This window comes from Aspergillus vadensis (genome assembly GCF_003184925.1).
Source record: "Aspergillus vadensis CBS 113365 unplaced genomic scaffold BO88scaffold_31, whole genome shotgun sequence".
Lineage (NCBI taxonomy): Eukaryota > Fungi > Ascomycota > Eurotiomycetes > Eurotiales > Aspergillaceae > Aspergillus > Aspergillus vadensis.
Window position 1 is genome coordinate 46,898 of NW_020292069.1, and position 16,267 is coordinate 63,164.

The window sequence follows — 16,267 nt, forward strand, 5'->3', positions numbered from 1 at the left end:
GCTGCTCATAAAGGTCTTGAATAGAGAGGTCCAGGCAAATGAATCCTTGCCTGACTTATGTAAAATGTAAGCAAATATAAAAGTAGGTGGGTCATAGAGCCAGCCAACTGCAAACATTGACTTTCTTACCCAGATTGACAGGAGAGACGCGGCATATTCAACTTACAGGGAGAGCCAGGTGATCAGTGTACAGGATCACGAAGGACTGTTTGACTGACCTGAAGGGAGGCCCGGCGAGCCTGGGTGTTCCCGATGAGCTTGGCCATATCTACTGCGCTCGAATTTCTATCGGACATATCCTAAATAAAAGTCCAAGGCAATCATACCTTAAGGGACAACCTTATTCCATACTATGAGCCCCTGATCTTTTATTAGGTCTGACCAGACACGTTACATTGTTTTTAGGCTCGTTTAAACGGCCACCAGCCGAGTTAATTCCGTGTTGAATCAACAGATCCGATTTTACATATTTGGACGATGCGTTTCATCAAACTTAGTAAAATCCCTCCCGCTGGATTCTCTCATGTGGCACACCAATAGACCGCAATCCATCCACAGCAGCATCTGCAAAGGCCTTGGGTCCACATACGAACACATCTTTGTCTCTGGAGCTCGTTTGCCAATACTCTGGCCCAATGCGACCTTCATAGATTGAGATGCTCGTACTTTGATGGTTTGATATTCGGGTGTTTAAGTTGACAGCGCAGCTGGTGAACAGATCTACTTTTACCTTGACGGCTGATGGAACCTTACGCAAAGCCGTTTCAATGAGGGTAAGCATAACTTCTGGCTCTCTTGTTGATAGCACGAGCATAATGTCGCCTTGTGGGGTGTTGTCGCGCGTACTCATTGCACTGAGCATGGCCAGGAATGGCGTAATTCCGATCCCTCCTGCAATTAGCAGCAGATTGACCTCTCGTTTATTCAATGTAAACTCCCCAGTAACGCCTACAATTTCTGTGACGACCTCCCCTTCCAGAAAAATAGGATGATCCCATCTATTTGGCGGCGAAAGCCTGAGCACATCAAACAAGGCTTTTGTCACGACGCCACCCTTCATCTCCCGCATTGTTATCTCAAACCATGCGACATCACTATCTTCGTGTGCGCTAGATACTGTCCAAGTTCGCACACGATCATCGTTTATCGACCCGGGTGCTGAATCTGCCATATGCTGGTACGGTGGTGGACCTATCCAATCCATAAAGTCTAGCACTATAGCTTGACCAGGTCGGATCCTTAACGGCCGAACGTCCCCCTTCGAGATTACCTCAAACCTGAAGATAGCCAGGTCATCAGACAGTTGCATTCCCTTTTGGAGCATAGCCTTGTGGCCTTGTGCCCCACCAGCGTCCGCTTGCCCTTCTTCGACCAGATACTTAACTTTCGGAGTGTAGGGGCTCCGTCCAACTTCCGACCCTTTGCGCTGTCTCACGGGAAGCGCATTCCGAACCAGCGTAAATCCCGTAGTGCTAAGAACGGTAATTGCTGCATGTCTAGACATGATCTCGAGAGCAGATGGTCCAACGTAATTTCTTGCTGTACCGGTCAAGTACAAGATGTCGCCGGTTGTGAACGAAATGATCGTAAAGCCTGCCAACCCGCTTGACTCGATATTGCCAAGACTATTCATGAATCTGTTTCCAGAATAATCAGGCAGGACAACGCTTCGTCGGTCAGACGGCCTCACCCGTAGAAACCCTGGAAAGCCGCCACGAGAGTTCATGCCCGCATGTGAGGGAAACATGGCTGCGGAGGTAGGGTCAGGTCTGTGGATTGTTGCCACAAAGACCGTGTCGGCGGATTCTATCATATCAATCACTTCAGGGGGTAGCTTCTCCGTCGGTGCCATATGCAGTGATTGGTAAACGAGGTGTGGTTTCGCCCACGGGAATGGGTCAAGTTGACGCACATTTATATACTTTGGACAATTGCTGTGATTACCCTTAGTACCTGTAGTTCTGGTCTTGACCAAGCTGGTATGAGACTCTTACCCCAACGCCTCAGTAATCTCAACTTCAAATATATAATCATAGTGCGACATCGCCTTTACCATGTGAATTTCCCCCGCAAACTTATTCCTTCTGCGCGTCGGGAATTCGATACCCAACCCAGCCGTCAGTGACGTCTCTTCTGATCTTCGGCCTTCCATTTGGTGATTGGTGATATCTTTCAGTGATTTCCACCCCTGAAGGGTCGGTAATATTGGATCGCCCTCCCATAATCGTGGTCGGAAAACTAACGACTTTAAACTTGGACTGTCTACGAATCCGACAGTTCCCGTCGATCCTGCAACTATTCCACCCCAAGGCCGTCCATCAGCATCGGTAGTCGTGAGTGCAATGAACGGCAAATTCGAGGTGTGGAATATTTGATGTTGTTCACGAAGTTGGTTTTCGACCGCAGTCCAATGAGATGATACGGCGGTCGCGTAGCCCAGTTGGCGTTGGATGGCGACCTCGCCGGGGTGCCAGCCTTGGAGGGCGGGGATGGCCATCCCCTTTATGTCTCAGTTGACTCCGATTTTCTCGTACTGAATTCAGGTTACTATAAGTTTGCATCCTTAGAAGCACTATGAGAGGAAAGGTATGTGCGGGTGGAACTCTTTGAATAATTAATTCAAGTCAGAGTTGATTTGATCGCGTCATTTTATCCGAGATGACAAATACGCCACAAACTCTCAGAAGTCTAGACTTCCGTAGCGACTTTGAATACGAGTATTCCTTGCTCCCTTTGCATCAGGTTTACAACACCAAGCCGTCTTACTCATGGAGAGCCATATTGCTATGCATTTACAACTGGGGGTGTCCAGGAGTTGTTCGGTTATATGTTGGCGTCGGATATGTGGTATGCAAGGCATATTTTTTAAATGCCTTGGTATGCACCACTCTGGTCTGCTAAGCTCGGTGCACACCATAGTAAGGTAGCCTCTACTGGCTTTCCCGAGAAAACTGAATATCTCTGCTTAGTCCTCAAAGGGGTATCTCCCGTCACTATACTTAAAGATACGCGACCCCTCCCTATAAGTTATGACAATGCCCACATCCTGCATATAGAATACTGGCACTTTCTAGAAAATATTCGCTAATGTCGCCATGTATTATAGATCATCATCTCTCTCATCGTATGCAAATTCCCAGCGGAATCTACGTGTCGTTGGGAGACGTTTATGTCTGGTTTCATGGTAGCTAAGTGGTAAAATGGTGACAGACTGGAACATGGGTGAAGCCGTACCAGCGTTGCGGCTATTAGTGATAACACAGTCACGATCGGAGCTGTGCCTCTACTTTGGGGAACGCTCTACCTCTTAATTGATCTATACTATGCATGCACTATACATACTTATGTGCAGAACTAGGCCTGTCTGTTATTGAATAACATTTGTTTGGGCCGCTGATCAGGAGTATCATTGGAGATGTCATGAGTGAATTTTTCATAATTGGGGGTTGTTCTGGTTGGTAAGTTTTCAATCGGCGGGGAGGTTTGTGAGTCCGATAGACATTTTTTGTCATCCAATCTCACATCCCCTCTTCCTCTTATTCGGAGGAAATAGTGATACTAGCTACTGTGTTTCCTGTTCCGGGTACTTCTGATTCTCGCAACGAAAGAGTAGGGCGTGTACCACTTTGGCATTGGGTGATGAGCAACTATAGATTTACTGGCTGTTTGCCATACTATTACAGTAAACACTTCAGGACGAGGGGAGCATACACCCCACCTCTCTTCACGCTACTTTAATATAACTTCTAACAACATTAGGCTATGCAATACTTTTGAATCCTATGTGTTTATTTTCGCGGCATGTGCATGGAAATATAGTGAGAGAGATAGGAATATCCTTGTGATGTCACAAACTGCCATTATGGTCGGATTGCAAAGGCCGGGATACTCTATCAGCATGGGAAGTCAATTCCAGCATACGATATCAGGACGGCGGCCGCGGAACATATTGCTGGTCCTCAACGTAAATACGAGCGCGACCTTCATTGGGGAGTCCAAGGGAGGTGAGCCCGCGGTTACCGATAGCGAGCACAGTTCCTTGTCCCGGGTTGGTGTAGTTTCCGGGTACATCATAAGTACACACACTCGGCCCTAAGCGACTAAGTGCTGAATGCATAATTTGCACTTGGTCAGGTAGGGCTATCGCACCCTGATACAGAGCACATACAATAAGTGTGTCTGTATGGCTGGAAAAATATTCATCGCGGTAACGCATGTATAAGGCGGTCACTTCTGTCATCAACCGACGAACATTGTTGTCCCCGGCATATGGGTCAGATGCTGATGCTGTCGGGCGAGGCGGAATATGAGCAAGAATAGCACCACGGGACGATGCTATCACAATGGCAGAGCATGCTCCAAGCCCTTCTGTGCCGATAGCAAACATTTCATGTAGTGATACCACTCTGACAGCATTCATCGGCACAACAACCACATTTGCCGGGTGAGCACGCACCCAACGGGCTAATTGCGACATTTTCAATATTCTGCTTAAGGGTTTATTGAGACTTTTTGGTATCTTAGTATACAACCACTCCCTCCCCAAAAAGCACCTATGAACCCAGCTACTTATACTCTCTCGCAGTGCTAAGAACGCTACATGACCGGTATATGCCTTGTGTTCTTGAAGTAGGACCAATCAATGTGGAACTTCTACATTCGTAGCCAGGCATACTCCGACGCGGATTGCAAGTTGGATCGCATGTCCCCTGCGCGCTCGGAAAATCGCGAGTAATCTATATATACAGCGCCGGCCACGTGAGCAGATGTACATCAGCGGCTATTGTGTCACCTTTCGGTATAGTGACTCACCATTAGTTTAAATGCACCGTGCGCGCCAGCCATCCGAGCTAAGCTCCAACTACTTACGACTGCTCCAGAAATATATTCAACACAGAGTCTTTGACAACCTCGAACAGTTATGAACGTACAACCTGCTTCAAGTTCGCCCTCGCCTTCCATCTGGGGTGAGATTTATCAAGTTCCGGGCCGGACCTCTCGGGACATCCTTCTGAGAGCAAGAGAACTATGCCTCAATGGGGATATTCAACAATTTTGCGACCTCCTCGACTCGGCCCAATCGTCGTCGGAGAACTTCCATATAGATGACTTTGGTATTATCATGGGGCAGGCTGTGGAACAAGACAATGTGGATTTCATGCGGGCGCTCATGGATCATGGTTTTCCCACACATTCAATCTACGCTCGGAGCGCAACTAGGTGCAGATCCAAGAATGCGCTCGCTTTCCTTATTGAAAAAGGATTGGATATCAACGAGCCAATGTGCGAGACCCAACCCCCCATCTTAGGGTGAGTCCATACTCCAATCTTCCGCGATTTAACGCCCTATTAATCCCTCCTAGAATTGCCATAGAAAACGAAGAGATGGTATCTTGGCTTTTGGATCATGGTGCCGATCCCAATAAACGTACATTTATAGACGTTTCCCCGCTTTCGTGGGCTGTTGAAAGAGCCCCCATTTCCACTATCCGCCTAATGTTGGATTATTGCCAGAATATCCAGCCAGGCCAGCTGCTTCATCATGCTGTTCAACGCGATGCTGACACTATTGAAGTGTTGGAAATGTTAATTGAAAAGGGGGCGCCTTTGAACACTCCTGTGCACGAGGACCTCCCAACCTTCTCGGTTTTGTGTTTTATGTCACTAGGAACACCTCTGCACCGGGCATCCGAGCTCGGAAGAGTGGATGTGGTACGCTACCTCCTTAGCAAAGGAGCCGACCAGGATGTGAGAGACAGTAGAGGACTTACAGCTATTGAGCTGGCTGCTAGATTGAATCAGCAAGCAGTGGTTGAGGTGCTGCAGAGGCGTGAAAGCGGCAGAAACCCCGTTCACCACCCCTAATTGTACTCCTTGGCTCAATGTAATCAATTTTGCTATTCCCTATTATAATAGTCATCACACATCGTAAATTAATTATCTCCTGACTAATTGATAGCCACCCGTTCAATAACCGATCCAGTAAATCATGGCTGGAAGTGCGAATAAAGTCACTTTTCTAAGGATGCTATACTCCTTGTTTCTCTAGGAATCATGTATTGCTATTGATGACGAAGGGGCACAGCAAGACAGTGGATACTTCACCAATATTATCTGAACATGAAACCAGGAAACATATGGATCGGTGAGAAGTCAGATATGCATACTAATTCAACGGCTATGCTCTAAACCTTTTTGAAGATCGATCTAATGATCTTCAAACGAATTTTCAGTGGTACAGCCCCTACCGGCTCCGGAAGATTCACCGTGGTGGAGACCAAATTCATAATTTGTGCAGAAAGATTGGAGCTTCTCATCTCCTTTTAACGATCCGGGATGTCTCGGAGAAGTAGCGAGCCAACTTTTAGTCGGTGGGGGCAACTTTAATAGTCTTCCTGAGTGTCTTGGCTAGCAGCATTTAAAACCGTGGTTCACTGTGTGTACCCCTGCTTACTACTGCACAACCATTTTTCTCTAAACGCCGTGGTCTCACTGCCATCTTTTCAGTCACTATGCCAAACATCATGCCCACCCTAGATTGCCTACCCGTGGAAGTCCAACGGCTGATTTGCCTGTTTGTAGGTGCATGGATGGGATGATAACAACTACACAAACATAAACTCAGAGAATAACAGGTCGTCGATTACTCATGGCATGATTTGGCCGCTCTAAGTCGGACATGCCAAGATTGGCATGATCTTGCAGCTACAGAACTTTACAGGTATCTTCGCATTGCATTCTGCGACCGCACACAGCTTCTCAATGCCATTTCTGAGCTTCACACAGATGGCCTCGGTCGTCAGTACCTACGGTATGCGCGAACCCTTGAACTTGTCTGTCTCAAGAAGCCAGGGCTTGAGACCAAAACAGCCAAGCAGCTTTGGCAGCAAAAGAATTGGGCAAATGAATTTGTTATCTTTAATCCTTTGCCCTCTACAGACACACTTCTTCAGGACTCGTTGTTCCAGATTTGTGACTCTTCACTCTTTTTCCTTACCTCAACCCTTGCTTATTATAGGCAAGACGACTGGGAGCCAATATTGAGCCTCCTTTCGCGATTACAGCATCTTCGGCTACTGAGCTACGCCGTGCGCAATATGTTTCCTACTTGCCTTCTCCAGGCCCTTCAACGGTCACACCCAGCCTGCCGATTGAATGTCTGGACTCCCCAGTCTCCAACCCTTGATCTACCTGGTCTAGGACGTTCCCACCGTTGCACTGGTAAGGAGTTCAAACAGCCTTTTGACCTTGACATTCTGCGTTCTCCCGCACTTCATACCCTCAACGCAGTCTATACGGTGAACCGGGACCCACATCAGGGGTGGATACATATCGACGAACCTCTTTCCTTCGTCTTTACGGCCCCAAATCTTAAGCATTTGCTCCTCGATGATATGCACGGCCGGCATGATAACCCAATTAGGAAGGTTAAAATGGAGTGGCAGGAGTTTACTTCTAAGGTGAAGCCTCCTTCTCCTGTCGTGTGCATAGATTCCTTGACGTTCATCAACGGCGACCCTCAACAACCACATGAGAGCATCCTTTTCAATATCTCAACAATGATCGATCTGTCTAGACTGCGATCCCTTGATCTGGGAGTCCATTCTGAGCCGGCTATGTTAGGTAAAATGGCCTCGATCTTGGTTCATTTGGAACGTCTGTACGTCGGTATGGTTCCCTGGAATAAGCCACGCACGTCCCACTCGGAAGAGAATTCAGTAAATGCCGCATCGGACAATGAAGAAATGATTTCTGCAGTGCAAACATTCAGGTCGCTACGATTTTTGTGTCTGCGGGGATTATGGAACTTTTCCTCTTTAGACCGCATTCTCTCCTACCATCACAGCTTGGAGGGCCTGAGTCTTGAAACTTCTGAAGAGCAGAGACGAACACCTCACGATGGACCCAAATACCCTATCTCCAACGGCGAACACATTCGATCAATAGCCAGGTCATGCCCGCGACTCCAAGAGCTTCGCATGCCACTACAACGTTCTCGGGGTAGTGCTCAGGAGTGCGAGATCTACAAGGCTCTCGGGCAGCTTTTGCGCATTCATACCGTTTACCTCGATCTTGACTGCGATCCTCGGCGTACACCACGTGAGGACGAAGTACCGAGTCCTTCCTGCCTCCGCAAAATTCTGATCAATTCCGCTGTTGACGAAAGTCTCGTCACCGAGATTTTTAATCTTGTCTTCTTTCAACAGGAGACACGCAAGATCAAATACATTCGCGTGAATCTCGTGGGAGCGGACCTCTTCAGACGAGAAGTGGAACATGTTATTCGGCAGCTCGGGAGATCATTTCTTGTCACCCGAAAAGACTTCTATCTCAATGAGGAGGTGCTGGTGGACGTCAAAGAAATAGGTCGAGTCGCATGGCAATTGTGGCGCGAGAACGAGATTGGCTATTCCGGACCCATACAGATCCCCAGAGAAGTCAAGGAGGTTCTGGAAGAGTTATGGCCGCTGCAATCGGATAGGAATCGGAGTAAGAAGTGGAAGGAGTTCCCATTGCTAGTCCGAAGCTTTCCTTTGGCGACTATGTAAAGGATAGGTCTTGTGTGGTCAATTCTATCTGATAGTGTCGAATATAAGTCCTAAGATACCTTTTCTTTAGCTCATTAGACATCCCTTCAATATTTTACAGTTCTCCGGGTCACGCTGATATCTAAAATATTATTCCCGTGGGCCTGTTCGTCGCATAGGTCATAGCGATTCCCCTACGTTGGTTTTTTGGTTTAAAAGAAATGGTACTGCGTCGAGCTGTATGCATAAAACTATGCCGATACATCTCTCCTTTCTCGGACCATTCCAGCCTAAATCCATCCTGATTCCCGTAAAGAGGTCTGGCAAACTTCCCTGTTTCCACAGGCAGACGTAGCATCATGGATATCAAAACCTAGAATGGATCGAATAAGCAAATATTACTCCGTAGCAGCTTGCAATTCCTTGATATACCGACATAGCTACAATAGCGGCCCGCTATTCTTTAATCACAGTAAACTGCCATATTATCTATACGTACTGTCTGTACCCTTTCTTTCCCAGCTTGGCATGTTCCGCACTGTGATTTCAATTCAGGCGCGTAACCAGCCATACCAACAAATTCAGTAGATATACATTTAATACGAACGGCTTCTCATTTCCAACGATACATGCTCAGTCACGCATAACATAGTATCCGTCGTCAAAGTCTTTAAACTCCTTCGGATGACTCGGATACTGTCGAATAGCACATCCGCCGTTTTCCGCCAACAATGAATCCGCGTGCGGATAAACATCGGTCGCCTCCAAAGTAGATCTGCCTGGGATCGTAGCTAAAGGCTTAGTACATCTTAGCTGTGGAAGGGGGACATAATATGGATGGCAGGCAATGTGAGATGCCTTGTAGTTTTTTGTGTCAAGGGATCGAGGATCAGGACAGGGAAGTGCTCGATTGTATGCTACTCTAGCATCTATCTATTTTCTCAATATACCCATGTGTGGAAGCCAGTGGCAATATGTTCACGGGGGCAGCATAGGTGCCCGAGGATGTAGGGCTACAATGAATGATCTGACTGGATATCAACGAATTATTTCCGGTGCAAATAATTCTATCGTTCTAGAGGAGTAACGCGAAGCCTTGTGTGTCGTAGAGTTTGATGGAGTCCTCACGGAAAAGCCAGAGAGGCAATATGAAGAATTTGGGGGACAAGGGTGGTTCTCCCCACCCACCTTGCATCTGCTAGCGCTGATAGTGGCCAAAAGGGAACATCTAATTGATCATCGTTAAGCAGGAACCCTGAATCTTCCCATCTAGCTCTCCTTATCTATTGTCTGCTACCGCTTTCTATCCTATTTACACCGTTTACTCCTCTATTCCTATTTATCCTGACTCCTGTTCTCTTTCGGCCTAGCTACCAACTTTAAGCCGTCGTACGTGACTCCATATCTGACAGCTCTCTAGTATTCCTAGACAACCTCCATATGCTCCTCTGTCGCCTTCTCCTCAACCTGCAAGCCCCCATGCGCACCCTGCAGTCGACCATGCTTCCTCATATCTCTAGCCGCGGAAACCGGCTGGAAGATGTTTTTACTATCAAGGAATATATTGTCAATGGCCTCTAGGTGCAGACTCTTCGTCTCGGGAAAGAATAGGTACACCACTATTGACATCAGCATCACATGACCAAGGCAAATGAAAGGTGAAGACAAGAACATACTCGGCACAAGCAAGACCAGATTGATGGCTGCATAAACAATAAAATACTTCCATCCCAAGGAGCTGAACCCAGTAGGCGTGACCTCAACAACCAGGAAGTTAAATGTCCATGACGACGCCGTCGACATGCCCGTAATCTGTGTCCGAACAGCCAGTGGTGCGATCTCGGAGCAGTAGAGATACGTTAAACCAATGCACCCATTAACGTAAAAGAACACGTAAAGGAAAATGAATGCAACCGCGGTATGAACGGCGGCTGTATTGGATGGCTGGGAGATGCACCCTGCCATCACGGCCATGCATATGCCCATCCCACCAAAGGCGATAAGTAGCAATTTGCGTCGTCCAGCCTTGTCGATAGTCAGGGTGCCGATGGGGGCAATCAGCATTTTCCTGTTACCTTAGCACTAATTTCACGATGATGAGCGATAATGAAGGAGGGGCACACCATGTGAAAAGAACCGCGGACATAAGCAACGATAGAGTCCCGTCCATACCAAGATAAGTCTCGAATATAGTCGATTGGTAGAAAGTTATCGCATTGGCCCCGCAGATCTGTTGCCCCATCTGCAATGAGACAGCGATGAACGCCCGGTTGGCGAATCGTGCCGGTCCGTTCCGAAAGATATCCTTAAAGGAGCCCTGCCCGGTTTCCTGAAGCGATGTTTCGATTTCTTCGATTTGGTGAACGATACCGGGGCTGTCGACGGATTCATCGCGGAGCATAGCAAGGACATTGCGAGCGTCGTCAATGCGACCCTTTTTGATCAACCAACGTGGCTGCCCTATTAGCATTCACGTATAACGTAATGGTGGGAGTTTAACGTACTGAATCCGGCCACACGGGAGCCCAGCAGAGGGATACTAGACAGAGAAAACAAGGAAATGCAAGAGGAAGTCTCCAGGTCACCGATCCTTCTGTGAACGCGAGTGCGTATTCCAGCCACCCGGCAAGTGCCAGCCCAGTACACAGAAAGATACTCTGAAACATGACAATAAATCCTCTTAACCGGGGCTGAACGGTCTCACTCTGCCTGTATAAATCGAAATCAGCGTGGGAAAATCCAACTCGTACAATGGGAGTGGTCCTCATACCAATTCGGCCCAGTAGCAGTCACGCCGCCAAACCCGAATCCAGCAACAAACCTCCCGATGGTTAACTGTGGCAAGGAGAATGCACTCGACTGGAGTATTGAGCCGACGATTGTAATCACCAGACCCAGCATGAACGTTCTCTTACGACCAAGGATGTCACCCACGACTATACAACTAAGGGCACTGAAAAGACAGCCCAGGTTAAAGATCGCCGTCACTGTGCCTTTGATTCGAGAGTTCTCTGCTTCTTTGGAGCCTGTTGTATTGACAGTGTCCATCTGAGGAAATGTTTGTACCCATGACTGCCGAGTTTCGATGCCCGATGTCACAGCCATGAGATAACCGAAGCAGATGTAGGCCGGGAGAATGACCGTACAAATGTGCCCGATGTTGAGCTTGGTGCCGCGAAGACCTAAAGCGGGCTTCATTTTGGCGTATGAGAAATGAATTGTTGGAATAACGTGTTTATGCGTATATGGATCAGTGCTGGGAGGGGGAGGAGGCAGAAAAGAAGACTACCGGCAAAACAGAATAGCTCTGAGCGAAGGCATTAAGGGGGCCTCGTTTTCCCCTAAAGTCAGATGTGGATATCAATGCCATTTCACCACCTTGCCAGACCCATATATTCTCGTCCGGGGAATCGGGGGCCCGTCTTCTGTATTGTGGAGGAAACCCGGAGGAGTTGTGGGGGCACGGGGAGCTTGAAGCCGAGTTATACCGAGCATAACATCCCTTCGGCGAGTTGGAAGTCTGGGATCGAGTGCGGTCCACATCATCTGTAGAAGCTTGACTGTTTTGGATGATTTCACTGTGGATCCGGGCCTTTTCCGCGCCGCTCTGTCAAGTCCGCTGCTTTTCCGACAAGCGCTAGATAGGACGCTCACGCGTAATGACGGAGACGGATCCTTGTGCGCTGATGAAGGCGAGAAAGCCAATTTGAAGATAAATATGCGACACTACCATGACGTTTCCCAGTTCCCATGTAGTTGACAAATTTGCTCAAGTGAACAGCAGGCTTTCAGGAAACAAAGAATGTTAGTCGGTACACAGCTTGCACTAGAAATGACTATAAATGTACCAACGCCAACTCAACAATTTTCAATGTAGAGCTTCATTTTGTAGCTGCCTGAGATTCACCTCAGTCTCCTTCAAAATTGGGCGTGGGCCAGAAGTAAGAAAACGATGGGCGTAACGCGAACTGCAACTGGGGGGTTAAGATTCAGGCTGCCTCCTAGTTGCCGATGTGAATTGCTTACGATGACCACGAAGAGTGACTGGCAAATCGCCGCAGTCAATGCTAGGTTTTACTCAGAAGAACCTCGTGTCAAGGGATACCACCGCTCCGTGTAAGTCTAGTTAATTTTTTATCGAAAAATCTGCAGTTACACAACATGCCTGTTTCTTTCACATTCAAAGCGTCGATAACCCGGTTATCCTATTGATTCGCTGTTTGGTCTAGCTTGCCCTTGACCAGATTAGCCAATAGCAAATCACGATTTCCTTCAACCTTCTTCAGGTCGACTTGCGAGATCCACCCATTGACATTCTTCTTTAAGCCGTTCACTTGATCCTCGGATCCCAAGTCAAATTTGTTCACCGCCATATCGTCGAGCCACGATTTCAACGCCGGGCCCAGATGATCCATGAAATGGGTAAAGTCTCCCCCTCCCCCAAGAGTATTTGTCATTATCGGCCCTGTCAGTGCCCAGCGCAGGCCGAGGCCGGACGTGACGGTTTTGTCTATATGCATTAGAATCGCCCGCACATCCCAGTGGGAAGGAAATTCAGTACTCACCAAGATCTTCGGCGGAGACAATTCCTCGTGATACGAGACTGTACGCTTCTGCGCATATGGCTGCTTGTAGCCGATTGGCGATGAAACCAGGTGTTTCCTGATTCACGACCACCGGCTCTCTGTCGAGGCTTTTGTAGAAATTGTATGCACCCGTCACATAGTCTTGACTTGTTCCTGGATGAGGGACAACTTCGACGAGAGGCACCAAGTGAGGAGGGTTGAAGGGGTGGCCGATGAGGATTCGAGATGGGTTGTGAGAGCATTCAGTGACAAATTCTGACGAAGGAAGGCCGGAGGACGAAGATGCGATGAGGATATGAGGAGGTGTCTTTGCGTCCAACTGTGCAAACAGACGGCGTTTAAAGTCCAATCTCTCCGGTCCATTCTGGCACGATTGTTAGTATTGATGATGAGGTGCAAGATGAGTTCTGTGGAACGGTCGCTTACTTCTTGAATCAAGTCTAGGCTTCCGAGGTAAGGCTCGATGTCCTCGACGAATGTGTAGTTCTTCAGACAAGCGGCAGGAGCAACCGTAGCATTCGGTACCTCGGAGCAATACTCCTGCAAGTAGTCGCGCAGTTTTGCCTCGGCTCCTGGCGCTGGGTCTGTTACAATCACTTTGAGGCCCTTGGCCAGGAAGAGTGCTGTCCAGCTGGCTCCGATGACGCCTGCGCCGATCACACCCACGGTTTGAATCGAGGAGGACATTGCAAAGTTCTGTGAGTCTGCGCTCTGCAAATCGAGCCTGGAAGGTGTTTAGTATCTGTCCTTTAATATATCCACCAACGTCGAGTGGCAGTCCACCAGCTTCTACTTTGGTGGTGTTAATATCACGGAATCTATATGCACTTACCTAATCGGGTAATATGCACCTCGGAAGGGGCCCGAAGTTGATGACGACCATCATCAGAAAAGGCGTTCTAGCAGTCCCAGCGATCGGGATTCACGCGGCGTTCAGCCGGTAATTGCTCGGAATGGCATGATTCATCAGGGGCGAGTTGCCACTTTGGGCCAGATCCAGCGGATTCCGTGGTTTCGGCTTGCCGATATTTACACTTTCCGCGAGTTCGGGATGCCAATTCTAAAACATCGGAATGAATTTAGATGCGGGACCCACGATTTTCAACGGTTTGATGGATCTAGTGTGGAGAAAGAAAGTAAATGATGGCTGTATACTAATAGTCACTGTATCCTTGAGCCTTTAGATCCTTCCCTGCTGTACAAACACTTTAGTACTCGCTAAATCTCTTGTATCATTTGCTTTCCTGTAGCCTTCTAACACACTCCACGATGGCTCCCCACGAAACGACGCCAAGTGCAGACATCTATGGTCCTGGAACCTTTGTCGATAAGGACTTCCTTCCCGCGCCCCAAGATGCTGGTCGCATCTTCGAGTATATTGCCAAGCGCACGCCTGGGTTCACTCAAGACCAAGAGCTGTGGAAGACAGTCAGCTTCACTGGCTGCGAGTTGCCTGTTATCCCTGGCCCGACCAAGGCTCCTCTTGTCGCTGCTGCCTTACATGCCATGTGTGGTGTTGTGGCCCACGAAATCGTCGAAGATCGCGATGGTACTGCAGCCCGGGATCAGATGGTGAAGGTAAATACCGATCACGCGGCCATCTGGCTGGGGACGATCTTTGCGGCGTCTGTCGAAGGAATGGACATGTCTGAATTGGTCCGGTCGCGCAAGCTACCGTCCCTTTTCGAGCGTGATTTCGAGAAGGGCTGGCAAGCAACGCCTCTGAGACAACGGTCGACTGCAATCTACAAGACCAAGACGCCAGGCGTTTGGTATCAAATTCATGGCTCCCTGGATGCCGCGCCTGTTCTGCGTGCTCTAGGGATGGATCCCGAGTACCCGGCCCAGACGCCGGACGAAGCTTACGAGTACATCAGTAAGCATGTCCAGCAGTGGACTGCAGATGAGCTCGAGATGCTCAACGTCAAGAACGGATTTTGTGGTAGTATCTGCTTTACGCCGCAAGGGTGGGCGGATACCCTGATGGGGAAAAGACTTGCAGAGCACCCGCTGGTCGGCTACTCGCGCCAGTCGCATGCGATCCCGACTCCTCCGGTTCCTTTTACCACGGTCGCGAACGATAAGCGGCCACTTGCAGGCATCAAGGTGGTAGAGCTAGTGCGTATCATTGCTGGTCCAGTGATTGGCAGTACTTTGGCCGCACTTGGTGCCGACGTCATTCGCGTCAACTGCAGTCGCTTAGTGGATCTCAATGTACGTTCAGCATTTCTTTTTGGATTCATTTAGAGCACGATGTATTAATCTAAAACCCAGGTCTTGCAACTTACCCTCAATGCTGGCAAACGCACCATAGATCTCGATCTGACCAAGGAGGAGGACAAGTCACGCCTGCTGCAACTCATCGAGGGCGCAGATGTCTTTATCCAGGGCTTCCGCCCGAACGCTATTGCGAGAAAGGGATTTGGTGTCAATGATCTTCTCGAAATGGCCGGTAATCGTGGCAAGGGCATCGTCTATGTCGAGGAGAACTGCTACGGCCCCGACGGCCCCTACCACGAGAGACCCGGCTGGCAGCAAATCGGAGATGCGGCGTCTGGTTCGTCGTACGTGATGGGCCGTTCCCTAGGTTTCAAGGATGGGACCAGCGTCCTACCTCCACTGCCCATCTCTGATATGACAACCGGGCTTGTGGGAGCGTTAGGTGCACTGATGGCTCTCCGGGATCGCTCCCGACACGGTGGTTCGTACCGCGTGACGAGCTCGTTGGTCAAGGCTGATACAATTAATCTCGAGCCTGAGATCGGGCTCTACTCGCCCGAGGTTGTTGACAGGTGCAGCCAGTTGTTCAAGTGGGGACACATCGGGCCGTCGCAGTTTGTAACAGAAATCTTGCTGGTTGTCATGGACGGGTGGAAGAGTGTCTTCCCTCAATACTTCAAGGCTGGTCCTGACTCGCTGCTCTCCAGCTTTGGGGAAGGCTCCTGGGGTAAGATGGAACTCTTGAAGCCTGTGGTTCAATTGAGTGACCCCAGCGTAACGCCTCGTTGGCTGACACCAGCTGTGCCTAATTGCTACCATGATCGTAACATCAAATGGCTGTGAATCTTAGATCCTGATGCACTCACAATTTGGAGCAGCAAACGAATCTTTGACACATGTAGTCGCAGAGCTCGCGGCGTGTTGCATTTATTC

At 48.8% G+C, this 16,267-nt stretch overlaps 7 protein-coding genes across 7 annotated transcripts; 3 read left to right on the forward strand and 4 right to left on the reverse strand.

Annotated features, from left to right (window-relative positions):
• Positions 1–875: 875 nt before the first annotated feature.
• BO88DRAFT_438762 (putative oxidoreductase, FAD-binding) lies at positions 876–2,571 on the reverse strand (the record flags this gene model as incomplete). Its single annotated transcript, XM_025709682.1, has 2 exons — positions 1,995–2,571; positions 876–1,934 (listed from the first exon to the last, which is right to left on the reverse strand). Coding segments are annotated over exons 1-2 (1,560 nt in total), but the record flags the coding sequence as incomplete, so codon positions are not given.
• A 1,354-nt stretch (positions 2,572–3,925) lies between these two features.
• Positions 3,926–4,477, reverse strand: BO88DRAFT_458111 (uncharacterized protein; the record flags this gene model as incomplete). Its single annotated transcript, XM_025711024.1, has 1 exon — positions 3,926–4,477. The coding sequence occupies one exon, from the start codon at positions 4,475–4,477 to the stop codon at positions 3,926–3,928; it is 552 nt and encodes a 183-aa protein (XP_025558072.1).
• A 405-nt stretch (positions 4,478–4,882) lies between these two features.
• Positions 4,883–5,865, forward strand: BO88DRAFT_438763 (ankyrin repeat domain-containing protein; the record flags this gene model as incomplete). The annotated part of the gene is made up of 2 exons (XM_025709683.1): positions 4,883–5,310; positions 5,364–5,865. The coding sequence occupies exons 1-2, from the start codon at positions 4,922–4,924 to the stop codon at positions 5,863–5,865; spliced, it is 891 nt and encodes a 296-aa protein (XP_025558073.1). The 5' UTR covers positions 4,883–4,921.
• Positions 5,866–6,524: 659 nt separating this feature from the next.
• BO88DRAFT_438764 (F-box protein) lies at positions 6,525–8,549 on the forward strand (the record flags this gene model as incomplete). Its single annotated transcript, XM_025709684.1, has 2 exons — positions 6,525–6,578; positions 6,636–8,549. The coding sequence occupies 2 exons, from the start codon at positions 6,525–6,527 to the stop codon at positions 8,547–8,549; spliced, it is 1,968 nt and encodes a 655-aa protein (XP_025558074.1).
• A 1,404-nt stretch (positions 8,550–9,953) lies between these two features.
• BO88DRAFT_458114 (sugar porter family MFS transporter) lies at positions 9,954–11,726 on the reverse strand (the record flags this gene model as incomplete). Its single annotated transcript, XM_025711025.1, has 5 exons — positions 9,954–10,147; positions 10,205–10,596; positions 10,652–10,983; positions 11,033–11,237; positions 11,299–11,726. The coding sequence occupies 5 exons, from the start codon at positions 11,724–11,726 to the stop codon at positions 9,954–9,956; spliced, it is 1,551 nt and encodes a 516-aa protein (XP_025558075.1).
• Positions 11,727–12,733: 1,007 nt separating this feature from the next.
• BO88DRAFT_351190 (3-hydroxyacyl-CoA dehyrogenase) lies at positions 12,734–13,801 on the reverse strand (the record flags this gene model as incomplete). Its single annotated transcript, XM_025703529.1, has 3 exons — positions 12,734–13,038; positions 13,094–13,478; positions 13,541–13,801. 3 exons carry the CDS (start codon positions 13,799–13,801, stop codon positions 12,734–12,736), a joined length of 951 nt encoding a protein of 316 aa, XP_025558076.1.
• A 495-nt stretch (positions 13,802–14,296) lies between these two features.
• BO88DRAFT_491494 (alpha methylacyl-CoA racemase) lies at positions 14,297–16,177 on the forward strand (the record flags this gene model as incomplete). The annotated part of the gene is made up of 2 exons (XM_025712863.1): positions 14,297–15,328; positions 15,389–16,177. Exons 1-2 carry the CDS (start codon positions 14,384–14,386, stop codon positions 16,175–16,177), a joined length of 1,734 nt encoding a protein of 577 aa, XP_025558077.1. The 5' UTR covers positions 14,297–14,383.
• Between the last annotated feature and the right edge of the window lie 90 nt (positions 16,178–16,267).